Source organism: Mytilus trossulus, chromosome 4, assembly GCF_036588685.1.
Source record: "Mytilus trossulus isolate FHL-02 chromosome 4, PNRI_Mtr1.1.1.hap1, whole genome shotgun sequence".
Lineage (NCBI taxonomy): Eukaryota > Metazoa > Mollusca > Bivalvia > Mytilida > Mytilidae > Mytilus > Mytilus trossulus.
Window position 1 is genome coordinate 57904797 of NC_086376.1, and position 25897 is coordinate 57930693.

At 31.8% G+C, this 25897-nt stretch overlaps 2 protein-coding genes across 4 annotated transcripts; one reads left to right on the forward strand and one right to left on the reverse strand.

The window, feature by feature from the left end:
* Positions 1 to 4263: 4263 nt before the first annotated feature.
* LOC134715618 (negative elongation factor A-like) lies at positions 4264 to 21804 on the reverse strand. Of its 2 annotated transcripts, XM_063577915.1 has the most exons (12): positions 21572 to 21804; positions 16939 to 16971; positions 15717 to 15885; positions 15176 to 15337; positions 14658 to 14747; positions 12802 to 12944; positions 11106 to 11169; positions 10227 to 10354; positions 8831 to 8930; positions 7703 to 7962; positions 6495 to 6594; positions 4264 to 4513 (listed from the first exon to the last, which is right to left on the reverse strand). In XM_063577915.1, the coding sequence occupies exons 1-12, from the start codon at positions 21770 to 21772 to the stop codon at positions 4335 to 4337; spliced, it is 1629 nt and encodes a 542-aa protein (XP_063433985.1). In that variant the 5' UTR covers positions 21773 to 21804; the 3' UTR covers positions 4264 to 4334. The 2 variants fall into 2 exon arrangements, with proteins under 2 accessions (XP_063433985.1, XP_063433986.1); XM_063577916.1 differs by lacking the exon at positions 16939 to 16971 and having other exon boundaries at positions 21572 to 21803.
* On the forward strand, positions 21722 to 25282 carry LOC134715619 (uncharacterized). 2 transcript variants are annotated; one of them, XM_063577918.1, is made up of 2 exons: positions 21722 to 21819; positions 24332 to 25282. In XM_063577918.1, exon 2 carries the CDS (start codon positions 24359 to 24361, stop codon positions 25139 to 25141), a length of 783 nt encoding a protein of 260 aa, XP_063433988.1. In that variant the 5' UTR covers positions 21722 to 21819; positions 24332 to 24358; the 3' UTR covers positions 25142 to 25282. The 2 variants fall into 2 exon arrangements, with proteins under 2 accessions (XP_063433988.1, XP_063433987.1); XM_063577917.1 differs by having other exon boundaries at positions 21786 to 21895.
* Positions 25283 to 25897: the final 615 nt, after the last annotated feature.

Consider the following 25897-nt stretch of genomic DNA (forward strand, 5'->3'; position numbering starts at 1 on the left):
CAACGGAACGGGTCTGTGTTAATTACGGAAACAAGACGTTTCGAAAATTAGGTGATTCAACAATCATTCTGGACAAAGAAAGTTAACTCTAATTTATTGTCTTGAAACTACAAAAATGCTTGTTTTAGGCCCCTTTATTCCTAGACTGTTTGCCCCAAAAAACCTTAAAATATATCCCAACCTTCTACTTATGGTATTAAACATTGTGGTATGATTTCAGAACAATTGAAATACTTATACACAACTTATTGTCCTGACACTACATAAATGCGGAAAAACACAAGATGTTTGAAACCCTGTAACATATAAGAAGTAGTAAACTACTATCTCTATATACTTAATTAAATTCTAGATGATATAGCTGAGTACTACATAGTTAAACCATAACTAGAGAATATGAATGTTAATTGTAGATCCAAATTGTATTGACAAATTTTACTGTTTTACATAAAACTAATTTTACAAGTTTCTTTTTATTCGTATCCTATACCATTTTAGATTTTAAATACATATATATATAATTTAATTATGAAACCATATGCTAGCCCATAAAATTCAACCCATTACTAGTACGGATTAGTAGTTCCTTTCAATTTCCTTTGTTAAGGGGAAGTTAAACAACTGATAAGATATTATTTTTATCCATTTTAAAATTTTAAGATGTATAGTGAACATACAAGTTCCTGTTTTTAACTAATTTTTAGTTATATCCTATTCTAACTCTGTTACTATTATTTTAAATTTTAACTAGTAGATAAGATTTTAAATAACGCAATTTTAAAAATAAACAAAATTTTTAAATGCGGTGACCCTGCAGATAGGGTGGACTTCCTGAAGAAGAAGAAGAAGAAGAAGAAGAAGAAGGTCCTATAAAAAGAGGGAACAATGTCAATAATGTTTTGAAATAATGAAATTAAATAACAAGTTGTTTTGGGGTTCACCCCCTCCCCCCTTGTGAGATCAAGGATTTGTTTAGCAGGGGCGGATCCAGCCATTTAAAAAAGGGGGTGGTGGTGTTCCAACTATATGTCCCCATTCAAATGCATTGATAGTTATCCCCAAAAATAAGGGAAAAGGGGAAGAGGGTTCCAACCACCTGTAGATGCCCTCCAGATCCTTGACTATATAGTTAGACTATATGAATCCTTGGTGAGACCGAAGCCTTTGTCACTTAAAAATGTCAGAACAACGGTGCTTGCACTTTTTTCAATTGTGGAGTTAAAGTTTTTTTTTAAAGCTTGATGAAAATTTGCAATTAAATGAAATTATATTTCATTATACTACAAGCAGAGAAGACAGTTAATGATTGAAAAAAAAATTGTAAGGGTTCCGTGGAACCCAGTACTAGTGTCTTGCCTACTTTTGCTGTTAATCACGGGCTCAATAAAAATGAGGAAAAAAATCAATAAAAATATTCATCTAGATACTAGCTTTTGATTATAAAAAAGCTTCTGTCCAAGTTTAGTACATATCCAAAATAGTATAAGAAAGTTATCAAAATTTTAAAAACTTTAACCACAGTTAAATTGAAAGAGTGAAAGTGTTGTTCCCTGGCAGAAAATTTAAGTCCATTTAAAAGTAAAATACCGAAAAAAATAGATTTATTTTTTACAAAATGTACTTCTGGATACTCTCTTATGATCATACACAAGCTTCTGTCCAAGTTTGGTATAGTATAAGAAAATTATTAAAAGTTTTAAAAACCTTAACCACAGAGCGAATGTAATGTTTCCCAGCAGAAAAACTAAGTCCATTTATAAGTGAAATACAGAAAAGATGATTTTATTTTTACAAAATTTATTTCTAAATATTATCTTCTGATCATAAAGTTTTTAAACAAGCTTCTGTCCAAGTTTGGTACAAACCCAGGATAATTAAAGAAAGTTATTAAAATTTTAAAAACTTTAACCACGGAGTGAATGTAGTGTTTCCTGGCAGAAAAGTCCATTTATAAGTAAAATACGGAAAAAAATGAATTTTTTGTTCACAAAATTTACTTATGGATACTATCTTATGATCATTAACAAGCTTCTGTCCATGTTTGGTAGAAATCAAGTATAGTTTAAGAAAGTTATTAAAATTTCAAAAACTTTAACCACAGAGTGGATATTTGTGGACGCCGCCGTCGCCACCAACAGAATGTAGGATTGCTCAGTCTCGCTTTTTAGAATAAGGTCGAAGGCTCAACAAAAATGTATCGATTCATGAAAAACCAAAAGCAAAGGAACAAGCTGTTATTTCTGGTCTTCTCAATGTCACAGTGTGGCCTTCTGACATGGAGCAAAACCTCTAATCCAACTGTTTGAAGTTACACTCTTATGTCCTCTATGCTAGTTGTTGAAATTTGCAATCTCACTATAAATATGTGCATCGAAACATATAGTGTTTGGTAATATCAACAAATATAGCAAATTAAATCTGGAATTTTTTCTTATTATTTGAATAGTTGCTCTTATTATGAACCACAACTATTTCATCCGTATAGTTATAAATGCTTTTTCCCCAGCATAGTATGGGACTACCTTGGCTATCGAAACTCTTTGTTAAAATGTCAAGTTGTATGATGATGTGTGTTAATTCATACCATCTCTTGTGAGGTTACATTTGTCATTTCATGTTCTTTTTATCTGGCTATTTATTATTATTTTTTTGTACATGTGTCCACACTATTTCTACAGTATTTTTAGGTTTAACTTATCTCCTGCCTAACACTACTATTTATCCTCAGTACAGAGACATCATTTATAAGTGTAAATCATCATGCAGACATCTTGACCATTCAGGTGTTTCACCTCCAATCTTTTTTGTTGATATCCTTTACACAGCACAAAGGTGTCGGCACTCTCCTCAGAGGTTGGCCCGGCCTCTGGACAGACTTGTTTGGAGAGGATATGATTGAGGTGCTTTTGATGAGTCATTAAAGATGACATATTTCATGTAATATTGATTAACTCATAGGGTCTTGGATCAGAAATAAACACAATTATTCAAAAACCAGTTGTTGGCATGATACAAGTTTTGTTTTTCCATATATTTTATGATCCTATGATACTAAACCCCTAACAGAAAGGACTGTACTTTAATTTTCATATGATGAAGACATAAAGCTTTCAATCAGTTTAATTTGAGTCTGAAGCTGGCATGTCAGTTACTGCTAGTAGTCCTTTGTTTATTTATGTATAATTGTCATTTTGATTAATTTCTTTTGTTATCTATTCTGACATCAGACTTGGAGATCTTTTAAAGTGAGTTTTACTGTGGGTATTGCTGTGGTTTTTTTCTACATTGGGTAGAGGTATAGGGTGAAGGTTGAGATAAAAAAAAAAACACATTGCTTAACCCCGTTGCATTATGCACCTGTTACAAGTCAGGAGCCTATGGTATTTGTTTGTCTTGTGTGATTTTTAATTTTTGTTCATTTATATGTTTTGGAGTAAACTGAACTAGTACACATTTTTATTTATGTGCTAGCTGAAATCCACCTCGAGTGTGGGATTTTCTCACTTTGTTGAAGACCCTTTGATGGCCTTCGTCTGTGTTCAGTTCTATTGTCCAGTTATTGTCTCTTTGACACATCCCCCATTTCCAATCTTAATTTTATCATTAAAAATAGGAAGTAATTTTTGATTTTTGCCTGTAACTATTGGAACCAGCATATATTGCTTTAAAGATTTTCAATTAGTATTCTACAGTTAGGTTACATGTCACCCAAATATGTCTAGCTGTTAAGGAGGAGTTGTGTTTACAAGCCACACTGACAGTCCATCACACATATTAAAAGCAGTAATTAAGATTTATCTCCCCTTACATTTTGAACTAGGATCCTTAGTTTGTCCTTACAACTGTGTAATACATTATTAATTGTCTAGCCATTAAAAAGGAGTTGCAATTACAAGGCATACAGACAGGGTAAAGTCTTCACCACACTCTTATAATCAAATGGATTATTCATCATAAAAGAAAAAAAAAAGATGTTGGCTATAAATAGCAAGGTTCTTTTTCCCCCTCTTAACTCATTAATAGAAATGTGACAAAAAAATACTTCCATAAAAATATGATACATATTTTGTAAACAAAATATTATATAAAGTGCCTTTGTTGAAATGGCATCAAGCAATCACCAATCAATCATAAAGTGTCATTTTCTCCCAGCATTCCTCTATTAACAGAAAAGTTTTTCATTATCTCTTCCAAAAACCGAAAATCTATTATTAGAATTACACATCTCCGGTCAAAAGTCAAGAGGTAAATAAATACTACAAATATTGCTGACACAAATTTATAAAACAACACATGACATTTTATTAATAAATAACAATAACAATTGCAACAATTTATAATTGTTCACATTCCCGATATTTTTTAATCCTTTTCCATTCGCCAGTTTGATAGTTCATTTGGAAAAACACATCAGCTAACATAGGTTTACTTGTACTATCTGCTTGTAGTACCATCTCCTTTGTTTCACTAAGTCGTATACTTAAAATATGACCTTGTTGAGGGCATGGGTTATCTACAAAAAATAATAAATACATCACACACTGTTATTGCTGAGGACTGGAAACATTAAACGAAGAAATAATACCTAGTCACTTAATGTATATAGGACATGAGTTATTAAGTAGGTTATAACATAAAGAAAACAAACTTTCTTAGCTTTCAATTTCATACAATGCAAAACCTATAATAATAAATGCACAGAAAGAAATGCATCTCGAAATTTATGAAAATACAAAATATGGTTTACTTCTCAATATGATTTAAAGCTTGAAATATTGTATATTTTTTATGACTGCATGTTTCCTCATGATGTTTTGTTTATTTTTGTTGTTGGATTTCTTTCTCATTGACATATACCCAACATCTCCTTTAATGCATTCCAATAGAAAGTAAGTCAGGATGAATAATGTCTACCTACACTTCTGTTTTTTTTCTTCCAACTTAACACCAGGAATCACAAACAAATTGATTCAAATAAAGCCCATAGTTTGGTTTATTTCGAAAGCTGCTTATCACAAAAAAAAAATACTATCTCATTTCTTTAAATTCTAGAATTTTGTATGAAACAAATTTACCAATCATTGACTAGTCTAGGCTCTCTTAAAACAATGGACTAATCAACCTATTGATAACTAGAGGCTCTAAAGAGCCTGTGTCGCTCACCTTGGTCTATGTGAATATTAAACAAAGGAAGCAGATGGATTCATGACACAATTTTTGGTGATGGTGATGTGTTTGTTAATCTTACTTTACTAAACAGTCTTGCTGCTTACATTTATCTCTATCTATAATGAACTTGGCCCAGTAGTTTCAGTGGAAAATGTTAATAAAAATTTACAAATTTTATGAAAATTGTTAAAAATTGACTATAAAGGACAATAACTCCTTAGGGGGTCAATTGACCATTTCGGTCATGTTGGCTTATTTGTAAATCTTACTTTGCTGAACATAATTGCTGTTAACTGTTTATCTCTATCTATAATAATATTCAAGATAATAACCAAATACAGCAAAATTTCCTTAAAATTACCGATTTAGGGGCAGCAACCCAACAATGGATTGTCAGATTCATCTGAAAATTAGAGGGCAGATAGATCTTGATCTGATAAACAATTTTACCCCATGTCAGATTTGCTCTAAATGTTTTGGTTTTTGAATTATAAGCCAAAAACTGCATTTTACCCCCATGTTCTATTTTTAGCAGTGGCGGCCATCTTGGTTGGTTGACCGTTTCATGCCACACATTTTTTAAACAAGATACCCCAAAGATGATTGTGGCCAAGTTTGGATTAATTTGGCCCAGTAGTTTCAGAGGAGAAGATTTTTGTAAAAGATTACTTTAATTTAAGAAAAATGGTTAAAAATTGACTTTAAAGGACAATAACTCCTTAATGGGTCAACTGACCATTTCAGTCATGCTGACTTATTTGTAAATCTAACTTTGCTGAACATTATTGCTGTTTACAGTTTATCTCTATCTATAATAATATTCAAGATAATAACCAAAAACAGCAAAATTTCCTCAAAATTACCAATTCAGGGGCAGCAACCCAACAACGGGTTGACCGATTCATCTGATAATTTCAGGGCAAATAGATCTTGATCTGATAAACATTTTTACCCCATGTCAGATTTCCTCTAAATGCTTTGGTTTTTGAGTTATAAGCCAAAAACTGCATTTTACTCCTATGTTCTATTTTTAGCCGTGGCAGCCTTCTTGGTTGGTTGACCAGGTCAAGCCACACATTTTTTAAAATAGATACCCCAATAATGATTGTGGCCAAGTTTAGTTCAATTTGGGCCAGTAGTTTCAGTGGAGAAGATTTTTGCAAAAGTTAATGACGCTGGACGACGCCGGACGCAAAGTGATGGGAAAAGCTCACTTGGCCCTTTGGGCCAGGTGAGCTAAAAAGGCAAAACCACATTTAAATCCTTTTCACCAAGGTTGATCAAAACATACAAGATGTTAACTTTAAAACTTGATTATAACATACCTCTGGAACCAGCCATAAACCCTAAAATTAATGCCTTCTCAGGTCTTGTCACAATATTGGATGTTCTAAACATTTCTTGTGCTTCTAACATTTGTTCTCTCTGAAATAAAACAACATTTTGGAACAGACTTAACAATTGTGAGTGAAATTTCTGAAATTAGATTTATTGGTACAAAATGTAGTTTGAAAAGTTTAGAGGTTGTGTTGTCCAGCTCAGTTTTTCAATTACAACAATGAGATATTCAATGTTGACAATATAAATTTTCATTCAGAAATTAACTATATCATATATATTCTTTATTCTAATATGACTTTCTTCTATAGCTTTGGGTACAAAGCCATGTTCTAATTTGAAAAGAACATGGGCTGCACGTGATTGACGTCACAATTGAAATTGCAACGTCACATGAATTTTGAACAACGCCAGAGATCAAAATGGACATTTTTGTTGGTGATGCTCGCTAGGAAATTAAATAAAAGAATTTTAAAAGTAAGTTTAAATGTTTCTGTTTTTTTTATTGATAAACTGTTTATTTTTCCATAACGTTTTTGTTCATCAAATCAAAATGGCGACATTTCAAGCGTCTACTATAGGTCCGCTTCGAAGTACAAAAGTTAAAAATATTCCTACTAGAATCGAAATAATTCTATCATGCCATGCTCTATGCTCATTTTAACATGGGTAGTCATTATATTTGTAAACATTTAATACCTCGCTAATGCACAGTATTAAGATATTAACAAATGTAATGCCTACCCATGTTAAAATGAGCATAGAGCATGGCATGAAAGAATTATTTCTTAAGTAAAGGACAGTACATTTGTTCCTCTGAGAGGATTAATTTGTCTGGAAATTATCTAAACAATGCTTTAGTATTTGTTCATTTCAGAAAAGTGTTATATGCCATTTATGTGTTTACGTACACCTCATTAATTTCTCTCTTTATTCCTTTAAAGAAAAAGAAATTTAAGGACTTCTTGACCATTTTGTGACACAATAATGGTAAACAATTCTTTAAGTATCCATTGGTTAAATTAAAGTTATGGGAAAAAGGGGGAGGGGCAAGGAACAGCACAATAAAAATTGTGAAACGTTCCCCATAATGTATTCACATTTTATAACCTTTGGACAGATATATGCACAGTAGGGAATACATATAAATAATTTCACAACCTACAACAGAGATATACAAATTAATTAATCTTACTGTCAAAGATAATCCTTTTTTTGGAGCATTTTGCTGCTGTGGCGTCTGCAGCTGAGGCTGTTGATTGTTTAATTGCTGTATTGGTTGTGTAGGCGGTTGCCCAGGTAATGAAACAGGAGTGGGTTGTAATGGATTCTGTGATTGGACAGGCAGTGATGACTGTGTTCTGATCTGTGATTGGCCTAATTGTTGTTCTAACTGTTGCTGTAAATTATCCCTAGCCTGCTGTGTTCTGGTTGCTGATGTCATTGCAAGTGGTGCTGTGTAAACACAAAAAGCATTTGTCAGAACCAGTGCAAAATTAACTGTGTAATTGTAGAAATTTTTACATGCATTTGTTTTGGCCTTTTTGTAGGATAAACAAACTAAGCCCAAAAATGCCTATGCACATTTTCAACAATGGAAAATTTCTGACATTGTATTTTTTGATGATCATCTTTACTATACACAATTTCTTTCTATCTTTCCTTTTTTGCCCAAACAAAATAAAGGGTAAAAAAAAATCATCATCTAAACCCAATTACTCCTATAATGAGTCTACCACCTATTTGATCTATTTGTAGATCTTGTCTTGCAGGACATATTTACTATTTAAAGTGCCTACCTATCTATAACAGTATTCAAGTTAAAGGCATCAGAAAGCAGTAGTGAACTGATGAGTTTTACCATTTGATTTATTTGTATATCTTGTATTGCAGATAATTTTTGCTTATTTAAGTTTCTATTTATCTATTGTTGTTTTTCAGTTATAAGACAAAAAGGCAAAATAATTTGATAAAAAATGTCATCTAAGGGTAATAAATCCAATAAATTCCATAAAGATTTGACAAATAAATTGATGTCTGAAAAACTTGAACAGCGACCTTAATATTACTATTTCGCTTACAATAAGTGCTGATAAAACAAGAGTGCATTAATCTAATAAGTAAAGATAACCCATTTTAACATCTGCAGAAATGCAACAGACAACTTATACATCAGAAGAAATGGCAAAAATCATTCAACACCAGGATAAAGTTTGAGTCTTAGAATTCTGATATGTAAAACCTAATCAGACTTATAAGTGGATCAGCTTTAACTCAATTATCAACAGTCATTCATAATCAACAAAAAACTTTATTATATTACCTGTAAGCTGTGTATTAGCTCTAATCTGTGGAACATATGACACTGAAGGCCCAAGTGATGGGGTAGTACCAGTAACAATGGCTTGTATTGCTGGAAGTTTCTGAAATGACAAACAACATTTTCTTTGAATAAATTCTTATAAAATCATTAAAATATATAAAAATCATCTTACAAAAGTTTTAAATTTATTTAATCATTATCATATTATGGATATACATACTGAAACAAAAAATTGATTTACCAGTCCAGGATAAGTCTGGTATATAATATACTGTTGTAGTTTAGGCTTGTTAGGCAGCAATGGATTTACTTACTGAGGACTTACTGAGAAAGGGCAGGATGTACCAGTCCAGCAGAATAGTCTGGTATATAGGACTCTGTTGTTGCTGAGGCTTGTTCTAAATTGGGTCTACTTACTAAGAAAGGTACCAGTCAAGAAGATAGTCTGGTGAATTTTTACCATACACACATTTGTGTAGTCCAGTAGCATAGTCTAATGCATAGGACTCGAGAAGCAGAATATACCAGTTTAGAATCAGTCTAGTGTATTAGACACTGTTAATTGTTGAGGCTTACTAGGCACTTGTATGTGAGGCTGTCTAGACAGCAAAGAATATACTTACTGAAGGGACAGCAGCATAGTCTGGTGTATAGAACACTTGTTTGTGAAGCTGTCTAGACAGCAAAGGATATAATTACTGAAAGGACAGGACTTACCAGTCCATAATATAATGATAAGGAGACAAGCATAGTCTGGTGGATAGGACACTTGTTGTTATTCAGACAGACTCTGCAGTGGGTATAACTACTGTTGTTGCAGTGGCTTGCTAGGCAGCAATTGGTATACTGACTGAATGAGCAGGAGATACCAGTACAGAATAGGATACTGTTGTAATTTGGGCTTCCTTGACAGCAATGTGTATAGGACACTTGTATGTGAGGCTGTCAAGGCAACAGTCATTATACTTAATACTGAAGGGGCAGGACATACCAGTCTAAAACTTTTCTAGGCAGCAGTGGGTAAACTTACTGATGGGGCAGGATTTACCAGACCAACAGCATAGTCTGGTGTATATGTTACTGTTACTTACTGATGGAGCAGGATTTACCAGACCAGCAGCATAGTCTGGTGTATAGGTTACTGTTACTTACTGATGGAGCAGGATTTACCAGACCAGCAGCATAGTCTGGTGTATAGGTTACTGTTACTTACTGATGGAGCAGGATTTACCAGACCAGCAGCATAGTCTGGTGTATAGGTTACTGTAACTTACTGATGGGGCAGGATTTACCAGGCCAGCAGCATAGTCTGGTGTATATGTTACTGTTACTTACTGATGGAGCAGGATTTACCAGACCAGCAGCATAGTCTGGTGTATAGGTTACTGTTACTTACTGATGGGGCAGGATTTACTAGACCAGCAGCATAGTCTGGTGTATAGGTTACTGTTGTTGCTGCAGCTTGTTCAGCAGCAGCAGCTGCAGCCTCCTTTTCTTTCTTAGCAATCTCTGCAGCCTCCATTTCTGTAAGAAATCAAGACCAATAAAAAGTTATTAACCTTGTGTATCATTGTGGTAAAAATTTATTACACAAATATCATAAAAAAGCAGGTCGTCCACCTAGTTTATAGTTTTTTTGGTCTCTCTTAATCTACTCTCTTCAGTCAACACTCTGCTTTAAACCATATATATATATATATCATCACATGTTCTTATTTTGACAGAATAATCATCTAATTGTTAAAAAGTACAAGCATTTGACAGCTATTGATCAGCTAGAATAAAAAATCTCTGACTTCAACTACAAAGAAACGGTACAGTGTTTGAAATAGGTCATTTTCTTCACCAGAAGCTTCATTTGAACAGGTAAAGGTTCTTTTGTACCTTCCCAAAATGTTTAAGTGAATATTCATATACAAGAAAAAATGTATGTGTGTTAAATAAATTGTTAATTATCCAATTAACTTGTCTTTATTTTTTACAATCTATGGTCAAGTGTAAAAATAATACATTTCGAAATCAAAATAACTTGAAATTTCTAGTATTTACTATCTTTTTAACTCATTTTACCCTTCCTGCCAGTTTCAAATAAATTAAAAGCTCCATGAGAAGAGTATTAGCTTTGGTGCACTAATTTGAAATGTCTAAGGATATTATTTTTTTTCCTTAGAAATTGGCATCTATGTTCATTAACAATTAATAAAGATAGCTTATTTTGTCCTTTTTTTCAATAATATCAAAACTAATGAAATGATGATTGTATATAATTGTTTACCTGCAATTTTCCTCCTTCTCTTTGCCTCTTTTGCACCAAGTGGTAATTCTTCCATGTCAAGTAACTATACAATAAACAATCAATTTTATTAACAAATTAATTATATTTGTGTAATAGTCCTGCACTATTTTGGCTAAAATTACCTATGATTTGGCATGCATATAGGTGTATAACTGATCAGAAAAGCACTTACACATGTAAAAAGTCATCTCCCAAGCTGCTGACTACGTATAGTCATTCTGTTCATACATATAAACGTTGAAGAAACTATGAATTTACAACAGGTTGGTGTCTGCAAGATCCTAAAAGCAATCGTGCATTACAGCTCGTCACTATCAAATTACTATCTAAATATGAAGCAATTCTGTTCATTAGTCCTGGAGAAACATGTGATGGAAGTATTAAGTCAATTGAACACATTGTTAATTCCGAGTATCAGCACTTTCATACTAAGAAGGTGTTTGGCATTTCTGAATATAAGCTCCAAAAGGAAATAGATATTTCCCAATTCTTATTCTAAAGTGCAAATTTGGAGGATTTACTAAGTGTATAGAAATGAGTATGGTTTATAGTGAAAAATATATAGAAAACATACTTTTTATTTATTGTATTTTAACACTTGTCTATCGATGAAGACTGTATGTCAGGTTTTTTTTTTGTGGTTATGGATTGCTGTCTGTTTGATCAATACCACACAACCAATTTAATTCATATATAGACTTGAAATGAAAAAAAGATTCTTTTTTGTACCTACAGATACTGCAGATGGCTAACTATAGAAATTCACCATGCTGTTCTTAATCGAAACAAAATCATAAATCCTTGTTGTAATAACTTCTATTTTCAGAAAATGATTTCTATTATAAGACCTGATAATTCATAATTTATATGGCGTCAACAGGCATATGCCGCATATTCTTAATAACTCAAGAAGCATATATATTTGTAGTTTTGGTAATTTTGTTATGCAACAATGCTACCAAAATCACAAATTGGTAAAAATGAAGTCTATAGACATTTTCATTAAGTCTTACATTTAGTATTTTAAGTCTTCTAAACTCTGTCAGACAAACAGAGTGAACACTTTGGTGTGACAACAGACATATTCAACTCTTTTCCAGTCTGCATGGTTAGCCACTAGTCCAATGCCTCAGACTAGTAAAATTTCATTTGGACTAGCAGTTTTTGAAAACTTTGTTTGGCCCAATAAGAAAACTGTCAGAATATTGGTCTTCAAATTAGTAGTTGAAAATGTTTTGATGCAGACTGCTTTTCGATGACGACAGACAATGTTGAGCACTCAAATCTTCTTTGACAGAATACTTCACTTTTATGGAATAATGCCATTTCTGTATAAAATATTTCAGTCAAACATTCATAATCCTGTATTTTTCAGAACTCTTAAAACCATTTTGCTCGGCACATATGAATCCCAATTATATAATTCAAAGTTTGTCATTTATAATATAAGATTTACAATCAATCATTTTTTTTCCAAGGATGCCTCTATGATAAATTAATTTATTAACCCAAATCTACTAATATATATGCCTTGCTTCTCTAATTGGGATTTCTTTCTTTAACATCCAGTTATAGTTATAAACTTGTTCCATTGTTTAAATGAAGAATATAGACTTCCTTTAATGGCACTGAAAGACACCAAAAACATCTGAAATTACACAAAGATCAATCTCACCTTTATACCAACATCTTTACGTGTTGATGTAGGCCTGGCTATAGGTGCTGCCGATGTAGGAATGACTCTACTTGGACCAGAAGTTCCTGGTGATCTAAATCCACTGGATGGTGGCGTCCTATTTGGCAGTCCTTTAAGTGGTGCTAAATATGTCCAAATTATATATGAATTAATATAAATAAGAGCAAATGTTTCAGTTAATACCATATACATTGTATATACAGTGTGTAATAATGGGGTATTTATAGACAAAGCCAAAATCTTTTCAAACAATACTAATTTCATTTATCCTATAACAAATAAACTTCCAAATAAAAATTTATACTGCATCTAATTTATGCTTAATGTATTACAGTTAAAATTATTTGAAGTGATTTCTGTGCTCTTTGACTGTAAAGATCAACTTTGTCTAAAAGAATTGCAACCTTTGCTTAACAGAAAAATAAAAAAGAGGTATTGTTATACATAATGAAAATACCAAAGCACTGGGCAGGTGGCACCCTCAAAGACTGATAAAAAAGATAAATGATGCCTTTGCTCACAATTTCACAAAACACAAAGCTGGACAAAGTCCTTACACACTGTTTACAGCACATTTCAGCGAGTATGAAGCTACAGGTAGATTCTTTGGTTAGCTTCCTCGTTAGCTCAACCATGAAATGATTATTACCTAAAAATTGGGAGGAGCATAGCACTTATTCATCAACCAATGAAAACACTCATATCAATGGCTTAATTGTTTATAATATGCATGTTTCATACAAACATGTTTACCTAAACAACTTTGCAAATAAAATTTTATTTCATTAAAGAATTAAAAAATTCTTTGTATTACAATAAATTAGAAGCAGAGTTACGGTTTATGTTTTGTTCAAGGATGATAACATTTAGTGTTGATTCAATGCTAAACAAACGGAAATTTTATAGAAAATCCACAGCGTTCCCCTTGTACTCTCATAGTTGGCAATTTGGTGTTTGATAGATGGAGGATTGCAAGCAGTGCTAGCAATGATTTCCTTAAAACAAGTTTATATATTTATTAGATATTGTTTTAAACAAATGTAAATATGGACCAATTCAAATACGCTTCTAGGGTGCAATCGACTTTTGTGACTTTTTAAAAAATTTAAAGGTTCATTAGGACTTTTTGTAAACAATTAATGCTAGTCACATCATAGAAAATCAAGTGAGTAATTTATATCTTTGACTGTCCCTCTAGTATCTTTCCTCCCTCTTTTCTATGCTAAAAATTTTATAACAAAAATACCTTTTCCAAAATAAAAACTCTTGGTTTATTTGCCACAAAATCCCTTTTAACTTTAAATGCAATGAAACTATAAATAATAATACTTGCTTGAGGTTTCCCCTTTCATTTGTATATGTTCAAAATAGCCCATCTTTATTGTTCATTATCTTTGCTGTTTTTATACTATTGGAAGTTTGATAAATTCGTAATTCAAAGGCAACAGAAGGGGTCACAAACCTTATATTTACGCCGTGATTGTAACCATTGTAAAGTACATACACATACATGTAACAGGATTTATAAATGAACTGAGTAATTGATTGAAATAAAATTGGCAAATCAAACACACCTTCACATGTTATCAATAAATTTAAATTTTAGATTGAAAACTTATTTTTAAACTGACTTGTAAAACTAGTTTTACAATGTTTATATTCTGTCACTAGTTCTGATTGGTTCTCTTTTTAACTATTGACTCCACCCAAAGGCTTGTTTATCTTACCTAATAATCATTTCATGGTTGAGCTAGCAAGGAAACTAACCAAAGAATCTACACGAAGCTTCATACTCGTTGGAATTTGCTGTAACACCAAGATAGTTTCATACATACTTGCATCATCCATTTTCTTAGCAAAACTTCTGACTTTCAGTGGTAAACTACTGCTTGGATTATTTTTTTTACTGCTGGCAACTTCTGTGGCTGTAACAAATAATGTTCATTTTAAGTAATATATATTTATATATATACATGTACCTATTTTCATGGATCGTGGGTGAATGTTTCTAGATATCCTCTAATTATGTATTCATTTTTATGGATCATGGGTAAATGTTTCTAGATATCTTTTTGTTGTGTGATAATTTTCATGGATCGTTGGTATGAGTGAATCATTAATTCATAAGTTTCAGATCGAACAAAATTTCCAATTTTTTTGTTTGAAAAAATGACCTCAAGTATCCTTTCAAATACAATTTTTACTGAATTTTCAAATTGTTACCCAAGAAAATAAATAAATTCACGGTATAACTAAGTCTATGATCTCAATTTGGATGGTTAAAAGATGCAAACTAGGGCCTTAAAAGAGGATAGGTGTAAGATGCAAACTTAAAGAACTGTGTTATGCTTACATTTTTGCAGTAGTTCAGCTCTCAGAATTGCAGATTTAGGTTTTCTCTTCAAGGCGAAATGTTTAATAGGTTGTGGCTGCTGTCCTGTAGCTGCTATCAACGCTGTTTTGTTCAGAAACTGACATTCCAATGGTAACATACGTGCTCCAGCTGCTTTCTTTACTGTTATTAATTCAAAAATTGATGATTAAAATAAAGTGCATCATATTTTAAAAAGAACATTGTCATGCTATCCTGCTTGTTGTAAATGTTAATAGTGTGTGTGCCTTTGTGACGAAGACCCTTTAAAAAAACTTGCATCAGCATGAAAGATAAGTCAAATGAAAAATACCTGTGTTTATGGTTTCCCTATTTACTCTTACATTTGATGTGTTGGTCTCAATATTTTTATTGCAACTTTTGATAGCTGTGGCTTATTGTAGAAATGAGAAATAATTTCCTATATACTCAAAAGTATTTAAAGTTCAATCAGCAAAATAAAAAAATAAACAGACATCATCATCGATACAATTGTTATTTTTATATAAGAGGTAAATCATACCAGCTTTATTTAAGTCTGAAGTCATTTCAGAAAATATGCCGTTATCTTCCAGATCTAGATTTAATGTTCCCATGGATGGAAATGTCTTGAGAATTTCACCAATCATGGACACCCACTGGTCAGTGTCATGTGTGGCCATCAAAAGTATTTCTTCCAGATCGGCTCTCCACTGAAAACATGCAAATACAATGTATAGTACATGTATAGTGAATTAATTGAAAGTTTTTTAACAGCATCTTTTAATATTCATACTACATGTAATAAAAAAATTCTTTTGAACTGTAATGTGAATGTGTATAAGATTAAGAGATCTAGTTCAAAGGTTTTCAATACATTTCTACCAAAAAGCATGTTTGGTAGCTCTTATTCTAACTTACATGTAGAAAATATTTAGCTGTTAGCTCACTTGGACAAAATCATACTAATTTTCTAGGCCTTAACAGCCATTGCATTAGCATTACAGTTTTAATGCAGATATACAAGAATAACTATTTGACCGTTGACTGCATTAACCAATTGATTAATCATAATATTAATGACTTCAATGATGAATGATATCAGATAAAAGGTTTTAAGAATAAATGTTTTAATTTGGTTAACAAAATAACTGAAGAATAATTATCAAGCAAAAAACATGAACAGCTGAAAACCATATTCCATTTACCAAAATATGCACCATGAGTTCATGACCATATATATTGACTACTGAAAACTGTAAAACATGAAAATATATAAAAAAAAAATCTAAAATGGATGATGTATCAATTATCTTTCTCAATATTTTAACCATGAATATTGGCTGTTTTGGGATTTAATATTACACAGTCAGAGTGCTATTCATCTAGTTGAGTCAGTTTTAAATTGATGGAATGTCCTGTATGTAAGACTGAATCTAAGGCAACTGATTGTATCATGCAAATTTTCCCTTTTCCTTGTACTTAGTAATAAAAGGTTGTGAGAAAAAAGTCAATTCAATGACCATGTGGACAACAAAATATGATATATCCAAGTGTCGAGGAAGCTTTCAAATACATAAAAACCATTTCCTCAAGTTAAGCTATTCAATTGTTTAGTTTTGTTTTTATCTTTCACTGTCTGCATATAATTAACATTAATCACTTTATAAATTGGTATACTTTACATGTTTTTGCTTGATATTTAACAAATAAACTGTAATAATCAACAAAATTAAGATCAAAATCAAATCAAGTAATATGCTCACCTCCATTTGGCATTTAGAATGTTTGGAATATCTCTACCAATTTGTATATAATTCATATATCATTTGTGTATGTCATGTGTATATACAAACAATGTATAGAAATAACATGCAATAAACTGTAGGATGCTTCTGTTGTATTGTTTAACTTTATGATCTATATATTGTAACTCTTTCATAATCATATACATATAATAATATACAGTTTATATTTTAATGGGTTACAGGAATGACCAAAGACCACTGTTATTATCCAAATAACACTTGTAATGACCGAATAACACATGAAATTTTAATACTAGCACATACAAATGTACAATGCAAGTATTGGTGACTTTTAAAAACGAATTATTTAAGAAATAATTCATGGAAGCCATAGATTTGTTGGAAATTTACACATGGCCTGGGCCGTGATATTCGAATTTTATCCTGAGTGTTAGCGAGGGATAAAATTAACGAATATCACGGCCCAGGCCATGTGTAAATTTACAACAAATCTATGGCTTCCATGAATTATTTCGATTCTAATAGGACAAATAAGTTAATTTAAATACTGAAGCGAGGGTTGGTATGCCGTGTGTGGAGCTGTTCTTTTTTACTCCTTGTTAGATAAAGCTCAAATATTCTCATACATCTTTAACTTGCATTAATTATTTCGTTAATAACCGCTAGGAAAATATGTTTAATTCTCAAACCCAATATTTCCGATTTTTAATTTACTTGTTTTCTCGTAAGCTACCGTCAAATCCAAAATTGACATTTCGTAAAGAAGGAGCTGTCATGTTAACTCGCTGAATCAAAGGCAATAGAATAGAAAACCTCAGAATTCCATTTTAATACAATATTACACGAACTTCGTTGGTTACAAAAAAGTTTTTATTTTTGTGATATTGACTAAATATTGTTTTTATATTGCAACTTAAATTAGTATATTGATATTTTTTAAATCGTAACACAAATATCAAGCTTATTTGCATCCCTTAATGAACCCCTCATTGTAGAGAAAGTGTTCCATGATGAAATTGACATTGCATAAAATATACAGTGTTACTATATTTAGGAAATAAACAAAACTAGTTGCAATACATTAATTCTTTTTATTATGCATCTGAATAAGAATAAAAGTTCTGTAATGTTTTTGTTTAATTAAAATTAGTAATACAATAAATTTGGCAAAGCGTTTGCAATGTAGGTTCAAATACATGTGGATTTAAATTACGTGGGAGGTATATTGTAACATCCATTATTATGTATATCTCTGAGTCTGAGTCTGCGATAAGTATAGATATATCGAGAATTTTCACACAGTGTTGTTTACAAAGCGAAAGAAGCACGTCATATTAGAATAAATAATAATATATTATCGATGTATTTTATAACTTAAAAATAATTAACAGAAAGCAGATAAGTTCATAAAGATCATTTTAAATTTAGTGTGTACATCGAACATGGCGGCCATTGTGATTTCTGTGGTCACCATATTGAATGTACACACTAAATTTAAAAGTTTTTTAAGAACTTACATGTATCTGCTCTGTTAAGGTTCATGTGACCCTATGGCTAAAATGGCTGTATTTTAACCTCAAAATTACAGACAAACCTGTGCATCTGGAAAAGTTTTAAGGCATAGCATGCCCTGATAAATAGAATTCAAATACATTGTATGATTTAGAAAATTTATGACTAAACTGGATTTTGCCGTGCACTTTTTTTTGTCCCTGTAGAAGATGATAAAATTAACAAACAGTCCAGTTTCCCTTGATATGGTCCACTCAGGCACACAGTTAAATCACCAATTATTGTCAGGTATCTATTTTTATTGTCAATAAATACAGCTCACTTCAATTCTAACCTGTGGGGAAGTTCTCAAACTGTTTCCCAACTTAGCTTACTTTGGCACCTTCTGCAGGAATGAATAAAAGTGCACTTCAAAATCCTGGTAAGATTTTATTTTTCTAAAACATAAAACATGTTTGAAATTTATTTATCTAGGACATGATATGCCTGAAAATGTTTACAGATGCACAGGTTTGCCTATACTCTTAGTAAATTTAGAGGTGAAAATACGGCCATTTTAGCAAAAGGGTCAACATGAACCTTTATCATTTATAAGTTATAGAATACATCGATAATATACTATTATTTAATAATCAGTGTTTAAAAGTCACCAAAATGTGTTGATATTAAAATTTCAAGTGTTATTCAGCCATTAAAAGTGTTACAGTGAAGCCCCCGGTATCTGCATGGCCGGTGATATCACACGTTAGCTGATTTCGTCATATCAACACAGTTACACAAATAAAATCGTTCTTGTAATTGTTTTAGCCCCCCGAAGGAATGAAAAGAATAAAATTGATAAGTTCAAGAGTTAATTAATAATTGCAATCCTAGGATTTGACATATTTGACAAATTTCCATTAAAAAAAATATATTTACATCATCAGACATGTCAGATAAAATTTGTTTTAATTAAGTCAAAATTATATTAGCCTAGGATTTGACATATTTGACAAATTTCCATTAAAAAAAATATATTTACATCATCAGACATGTCAGATAAAATTTGTTTTAATTAAGTCAAAATTATATCAGCCTGATATAATTTTGACTTAATTAAAACAAATTTTATCTGACATGTCTGATGATGTAAATATATTTTTTTTAATGGAAATTTGTCAAATATGTCAAATCCTAGGATTGCAATTATTAATTAACTCTTGAACTTATCAATTTTATTCTTTTCATTCCTTCGGGGGGGCTAAAACAATTACAAGAACGATTTTATTTGTGTAACTGTGTTGATATGACGAAATCAGCTAACGTGTGATATCACCGGCCATGCAGACACCGGGGGCTTCACTGTAACACTTTTAATGGCTGAATAACACTTGAAATTTTAATATCAACACATTTTGGTGACTTTTAAACACTGATTATTAAATAATAGTATATTATCGATGTATTCTATAACTTATAAATGATAAAGATTCATGTTGACCCTTTTGCTAAAATGGCCGTATTTTCACCTCTAAATTTACTAAGAGTATAGACAAACCTGTGCATCTGTAAACATTTTCAGACATATCATGTCCTAGATAAATAAATTTCAAACATGTTTTATGTTTTAGAAAAATAAAAACTTACCAGGATTTTGAAGTGCACTTTTTTTCATTCCTGCAGAAGGTGCCAAAGTAAGCTAAGTTGGGAAACAGTTTGAGAACTTCCCCACAGGTTAGAATTGAAGTGAGCTGTATTTATTGACAATAAAAATAGATACCTGACAATAATTGGTGATTTAACTGTGTGCAATGTGTTAGCTTCAAATTCAACTATTTTTCGTAGTATAAAATCCTTCCTTTATTTGAAATAATCTATTTTTGGAAGGCATACGCAAAATTACCGGACATTGGAGGAATTTTCAGAACAGGGGTTTCCCTAATTTTGATAACACGTTATTTAAAATATTGAGGGTGAAAACAGTATCAGGTTTGTTCGCGCCCAATACACTTTCCCACCCTACATGTTCGCACTCCGCATGTTCGCACCCAAGGTCCGTTCGCACTCTACACATTCGCGCCCAATTTTAATTCAAATTGCAGTTGAATAATTGGAAAATCATGATTGTTGTTATAAATTGCTTTGGTGTAAGTAAAACATTTAAGATTTTAAAGGAAAGACACAAAAGATAATAGTTTTTAACAATTTGGTCCTTTTGATCTTAAACAATAACATACAGCACAATGATACACTATTATAACCAAACCATGATAAAATTTATTCAACACACACAAACAAAAAAACGTAGTCAGAATCTCACTTTACTTTGAAAAAAGTCAATGAAACAAAGTTAAAGCAATACACTAACCAAAACATGATTCAGAGTTTTTCAACACAAAATAAAACGTTGACAGAATCCCACTTTATTTAGAAAGGATTTTTTTAACAATACACAATCCAACACATCATTAAGATTTATTCAACACAAAAACAATGCTGTCTCACTTTATTTTGAGACAATGACAATAAATGTAAGAATACACTTGCCAAAAATTGATTACAAAGCTATAGTTATTAAACACAAAACCAATTAAAATTGGGCGCGAATATGTAGGGTGCGAACGGACTTTGGGTACGAACATGTAGGGTGCAAAAGTGAAAGGGGGCGAACATGAAAAATATTAAGGGTGAAAACATAATTTTTTTATGAAATAAATGTATGTTATGAATGTGTTCACACAATATTATCCAATAATCATGATAATTGGTTTTATCAGTTGAATTAAGTGAAGTATTAAGTCTTAGTTGCGCAGATACACGGACTGCACCATATTCAGTCATTTGATGTACCTTACTTTCATTGAAGATAAATGACATTTGATGAAAAAAATCAATTACTGTGTCAACTGTTTAGATATTTTTCTAATTCTAATTCTGCAGAGATTGTCTAATTTGGACAGTCACAGAATTTTATCATGGACGACTTGACCTAGGCCGAAAAGACCATGGACGTACCAGCAGTATGGCCGAAACGTCTTGTTTCCTTAAATAAAGCTTGACTGAATTTGATTAACTTTCACGATCAACTATGACAATAGATTAGTTAGGATTGTTTTGAATGGAAACATAGTTGATCTACCTGCTCTACATTCCTCCTCGGCAAGTGCAGAAATGACAACATTAGCTTCACTTTCACGTGTGGTTGAAGTGCATTGTAGCAAGCTTGGATATTTTGTAATTTTGCTTGGTTTATTTGTGAACATATTGTCTTTCCAGACCATAAATCGTCGGTAGAACCTAGCTTGTTGTGCAGCCACAGAGCTGTGTCACCAGCAGCCATCTTGGAGAGTCTACCGAAATACAAAATGAAAGGAAAACAACAATTGGGTGATAAAAATAGCTTTTAATTAACATAAACTTCCGGTCAAATAGAAAGTAAACACATTGAATGTTTACAAAAAAGGTAAAAGAAAAAACTATTTTTCTAGCTTCTCAATTAATTGCATTTGGTTAACCACACCTATCATTGATCATCATTTATAGGACAGTGTCAGTTATAGTGGCAGCAAATATTACAAAAAATACAATATTCATAAAAAAAAATATATCATGTTTTGTTTACATTCCAATTTCCAAACCTAAAAGATAAATTGAAAGATTAACTGAGTTTGCCCTCTTTTGATTTGTTTTTATAATAAAAATGAATGGCCAACTTTGATACAAGTATCTTGTCTTCACTGACTGACCAAGAACTTTTAATAAGGAAGGGGGGTCACTGACTGATCTCACTTTAAATGGTTGGTGAGCTCCAGTATTTTTTAGTTATTCACTATAATTCAAGACATGCATTTCCTGTAAGAATGTAGGACAGAAAGTCACAGGACAAAAAGTCACAGACAAAAAGTCAAGGACAAAAAGTCACAGGACAAAAAGTCACTTCATTTTTTTCTGATTATTTTCTTTCAATAAAAAATGCTTAATTTTTACAAAAACATTTTTGTATTTTTCTTGAAGTATTGTATATTAAACATCTTTGTAAGCAAAATTTATCAAAAAAATATCTTAGATGATCAAATAATTGTTAAGAAAACAAAATGTCAAAGTAGATTGGCACTTGAATGGCTTCATGGTGCCAAGAAATATGTCCTTTGTATCATTAAAATTAAATAAATCTTCATTTTTCTAGTAAAATGATAAATTTCATTAACTTTAATATGAATATATGTATTAAAAAGTAAATGTTTCAAGATATTTCTCTTATATATTCATACAATTGTCAAAAAATTATTTGTGACTTTTTGATCTGTGACTTTTTGTCCTATAAAATTTGTGACTTTATGTCCTGTGACTTTTTGTCCTGTGACTTTCTGTCCGTTTACCTCCTGTAATAGGTGATGGAGTCCTTATCATATATTGTTTATAAATCAAACATATTTTAATGTTGATAAAATATACCGCAAAGTTTCTGATGTTGGTCCTGTAGTTTTAGTTGTGACATCATTTTGGGACAGATAAATCCTAAATTATTCAAAACAAACAATTCTCTGAAAATGACATATTCTTTATAATCAAGATGCTTGATTTCTTGATTGACAATATATTTGTAATGACAGGAGGATGTTTTTCAACAAAACAATCAGCATTCTCATGGGAACAAACTGTGCACCTTTTCTTGCTGACTTGTTCCTTTATTCATATCAGACTGATTTCATACAGGAACTTCTTAGGAAGAAAGAAAAGAAGTAAGCAATATCCTTGAACTTCACCTTTCGCTATATAAATCATGTTCTCTCACAAAATATAATTAAAAATTTTTGAATGTTGAACACATCTATCTCATCAAACTTGAGATAAAGGATACACCAGTTACAGTTACGCCTCATATCTTGAACTAACAACCAGTAATTCCAATCCTGTCCCCTTTTCCCTGAAAGTGACCTATAGATTTAGACTTATTACCAGGTTTGTACTAATATGAGAAACAGGCCAGGTACCACATGTGGAGAAGGATCTGTTTTCCCTTCAGAAGCACCTGAGATTAACCCCAGTTTTGGTCGGATTCATGACTTTCATGTTGCTCAGTCTCTAGTTTTCTATGTTTCTGACATTTTCTAATTTACTAATTCCAAATCTTAAGATATTCCAATATGTACTACAAATCAGAAATGAATCTAAGAATAGACCACTTTCGAGTTCACCCGTCACCGGAAAAAACTCGTCAATTATACGCGCCTTTATCATCGTCATTTGTGCGTTTAGGGGCGTCGTCACTTCCTTCCAATGTTGAGCGAGTGGTTGGAAAACTATAATTCTATATTGTACGAATTATTCGGCAAATTGAATTCTCAAAATTGACAATCAACACTGCTGTCATTAGGGAAATGTCAGTAAGTACCTACAGAGCAACCATTATTTCTAGTTTTTCCTGCACAAAGACGATCACTAAGACGCTTGATGAACGTAAATAGTGCAGGGATACAGGCGAGCCCCTCTATCTGGTAAATGACGTGATAAAGGCGTGTATAATTGACGAGTTTTTGCCGGTGACGGATGAACTCGAAAGTGGTCTATTGTTTTACATTGTCTTATCGGGGCCTTTTATAGCTGACTATGCGATATGGGCTTTGCTCATTGTTGAAGGCCATACAGTGACCTATAGTTGTTAATGTTTGTGTCATTTTGGTATTTTGTGGATAGTTGTCTCATTGGCAATCATACCACATCTTCTTTTTTATATACTAAGGAATTGATATATTGATGGTTACATCCAGCATTTTTTTGAAGACACAGATAATAATGTTGTATGATACTGAGACAAGAAATGAACAAAGACGAATTTGACTTGGTATTTGGTCATGATTACTAAAATATGTTTATTTTATTTTTGTTTTTTTTGCAGACTTATTTAGACCTACTTTCCACAAATATGGATTTATTTAGTTTGCTGAGGAATAATTTATCACCATCCAAAAAGATGATACATGCAATAAACTCAAAAGATGTTTCATTAATAGAGGACATTTTGAGGTCTGGATTTAATGTGAATTCAAGAGTATACGAACAAGGAGGCGAAACTGCTCTTCATATAGCTGTATCTAAGGATAACTATAGCAAACCTGTTATTGAAAAACTCATAGAATACAAAGCAGATCCTTCTGTCACAAATGATTTTGGTGTCACCTCTTTACACAGAGCAGCTTCAAATGATGACGCAGACATTGCATTCTTATTACAACATGACAAAAGTTCCACATCTATAAATGACTTCTGGGTCTCTTTCACAAGGGATTTTACTCGCTGGCTGCAACATCATACTGTATCACCAAAAACTTTAATGATTCTACTATTAGCCACCCCAAACTTTGCTAAATACCCAGAAAATATTAGAAAAACTATGTTTACAACTGTTTTAAATGAACAGACACCATTTTATAACTGTTTGAAAGTTATGGCTGTGATAGATAAAGCCTTGAGAAACCAGCAGATTGCACAAATTCCTGATGATGACGAAAGGAAAGAATTTCTGGAATGGTTAGACAATTTTAAACGTAAGGTACCAACTCTTCAGCACTGCAGTCGGATGGCTTTAAGACAAGCATTTGATAACAAATGGAATGTGATATATGGAACTGAGAGGTTATATTTACCAAAATCTCTAAAACAGTTTGTTAAGTTCAATGATATAACCAGTGTTGGCTTATCAACTTAAGGGATTCCAAAAACTGCATTTAATTTAGTTGTTATTAAATATTTTAAAAATGAACACAGTTTCTCATGTATAATGTTTTATATAACTATTTTACTTTTAACTTTTTTTCACTAAGAATACTTCATTAAACAGTAAATTGTATAGCTTATGTTTTTCTTTGATATGTCAAAAGTCAGAACTTAAAATCAGGATTTATTTTTTACATGTTTGGGGCTCATGTTTCCCATTTTAATTTTTAGTTACCCTTCATGAACCTGAAGTCCAAAAACCTGATAAATTATATATCACAAATTATCATTTCACTTCATATATATAAAAACTGAATATTTTAAAAAAGATCCCTGATACACCTATGCAAAATTTTAAAGGTCAACACACACATTAAAAGGTCACAAGGACTACTAGTACTGTCTACTACACATGTATTGTTCATTTTGAAGGTCTATATACAAAAAGGATCCAAGACCTCGTGCAGAAATGCCCTGAAATTTTCAGATGAATCAGAGAACCCGTTGTTGGGTTGCTGCCCCTAAATTGGTAATTTTAAGGAAATTTTGCTGTTTTTTGGTTATTATATTGAATATAATAATAGATAGAGATATACTGTAAACAGCAATAATGTTCAGCAAAGTAAGATTTACAAATAAGTCAACATGACCAAAATGGTCAGTTGACCCCTTTAGGAGTTATTGCCCTTTAAAGTCAATTTAAACCATTTTTCGTAAATTTTATATATCTTTTACAAAAATCTTCTCC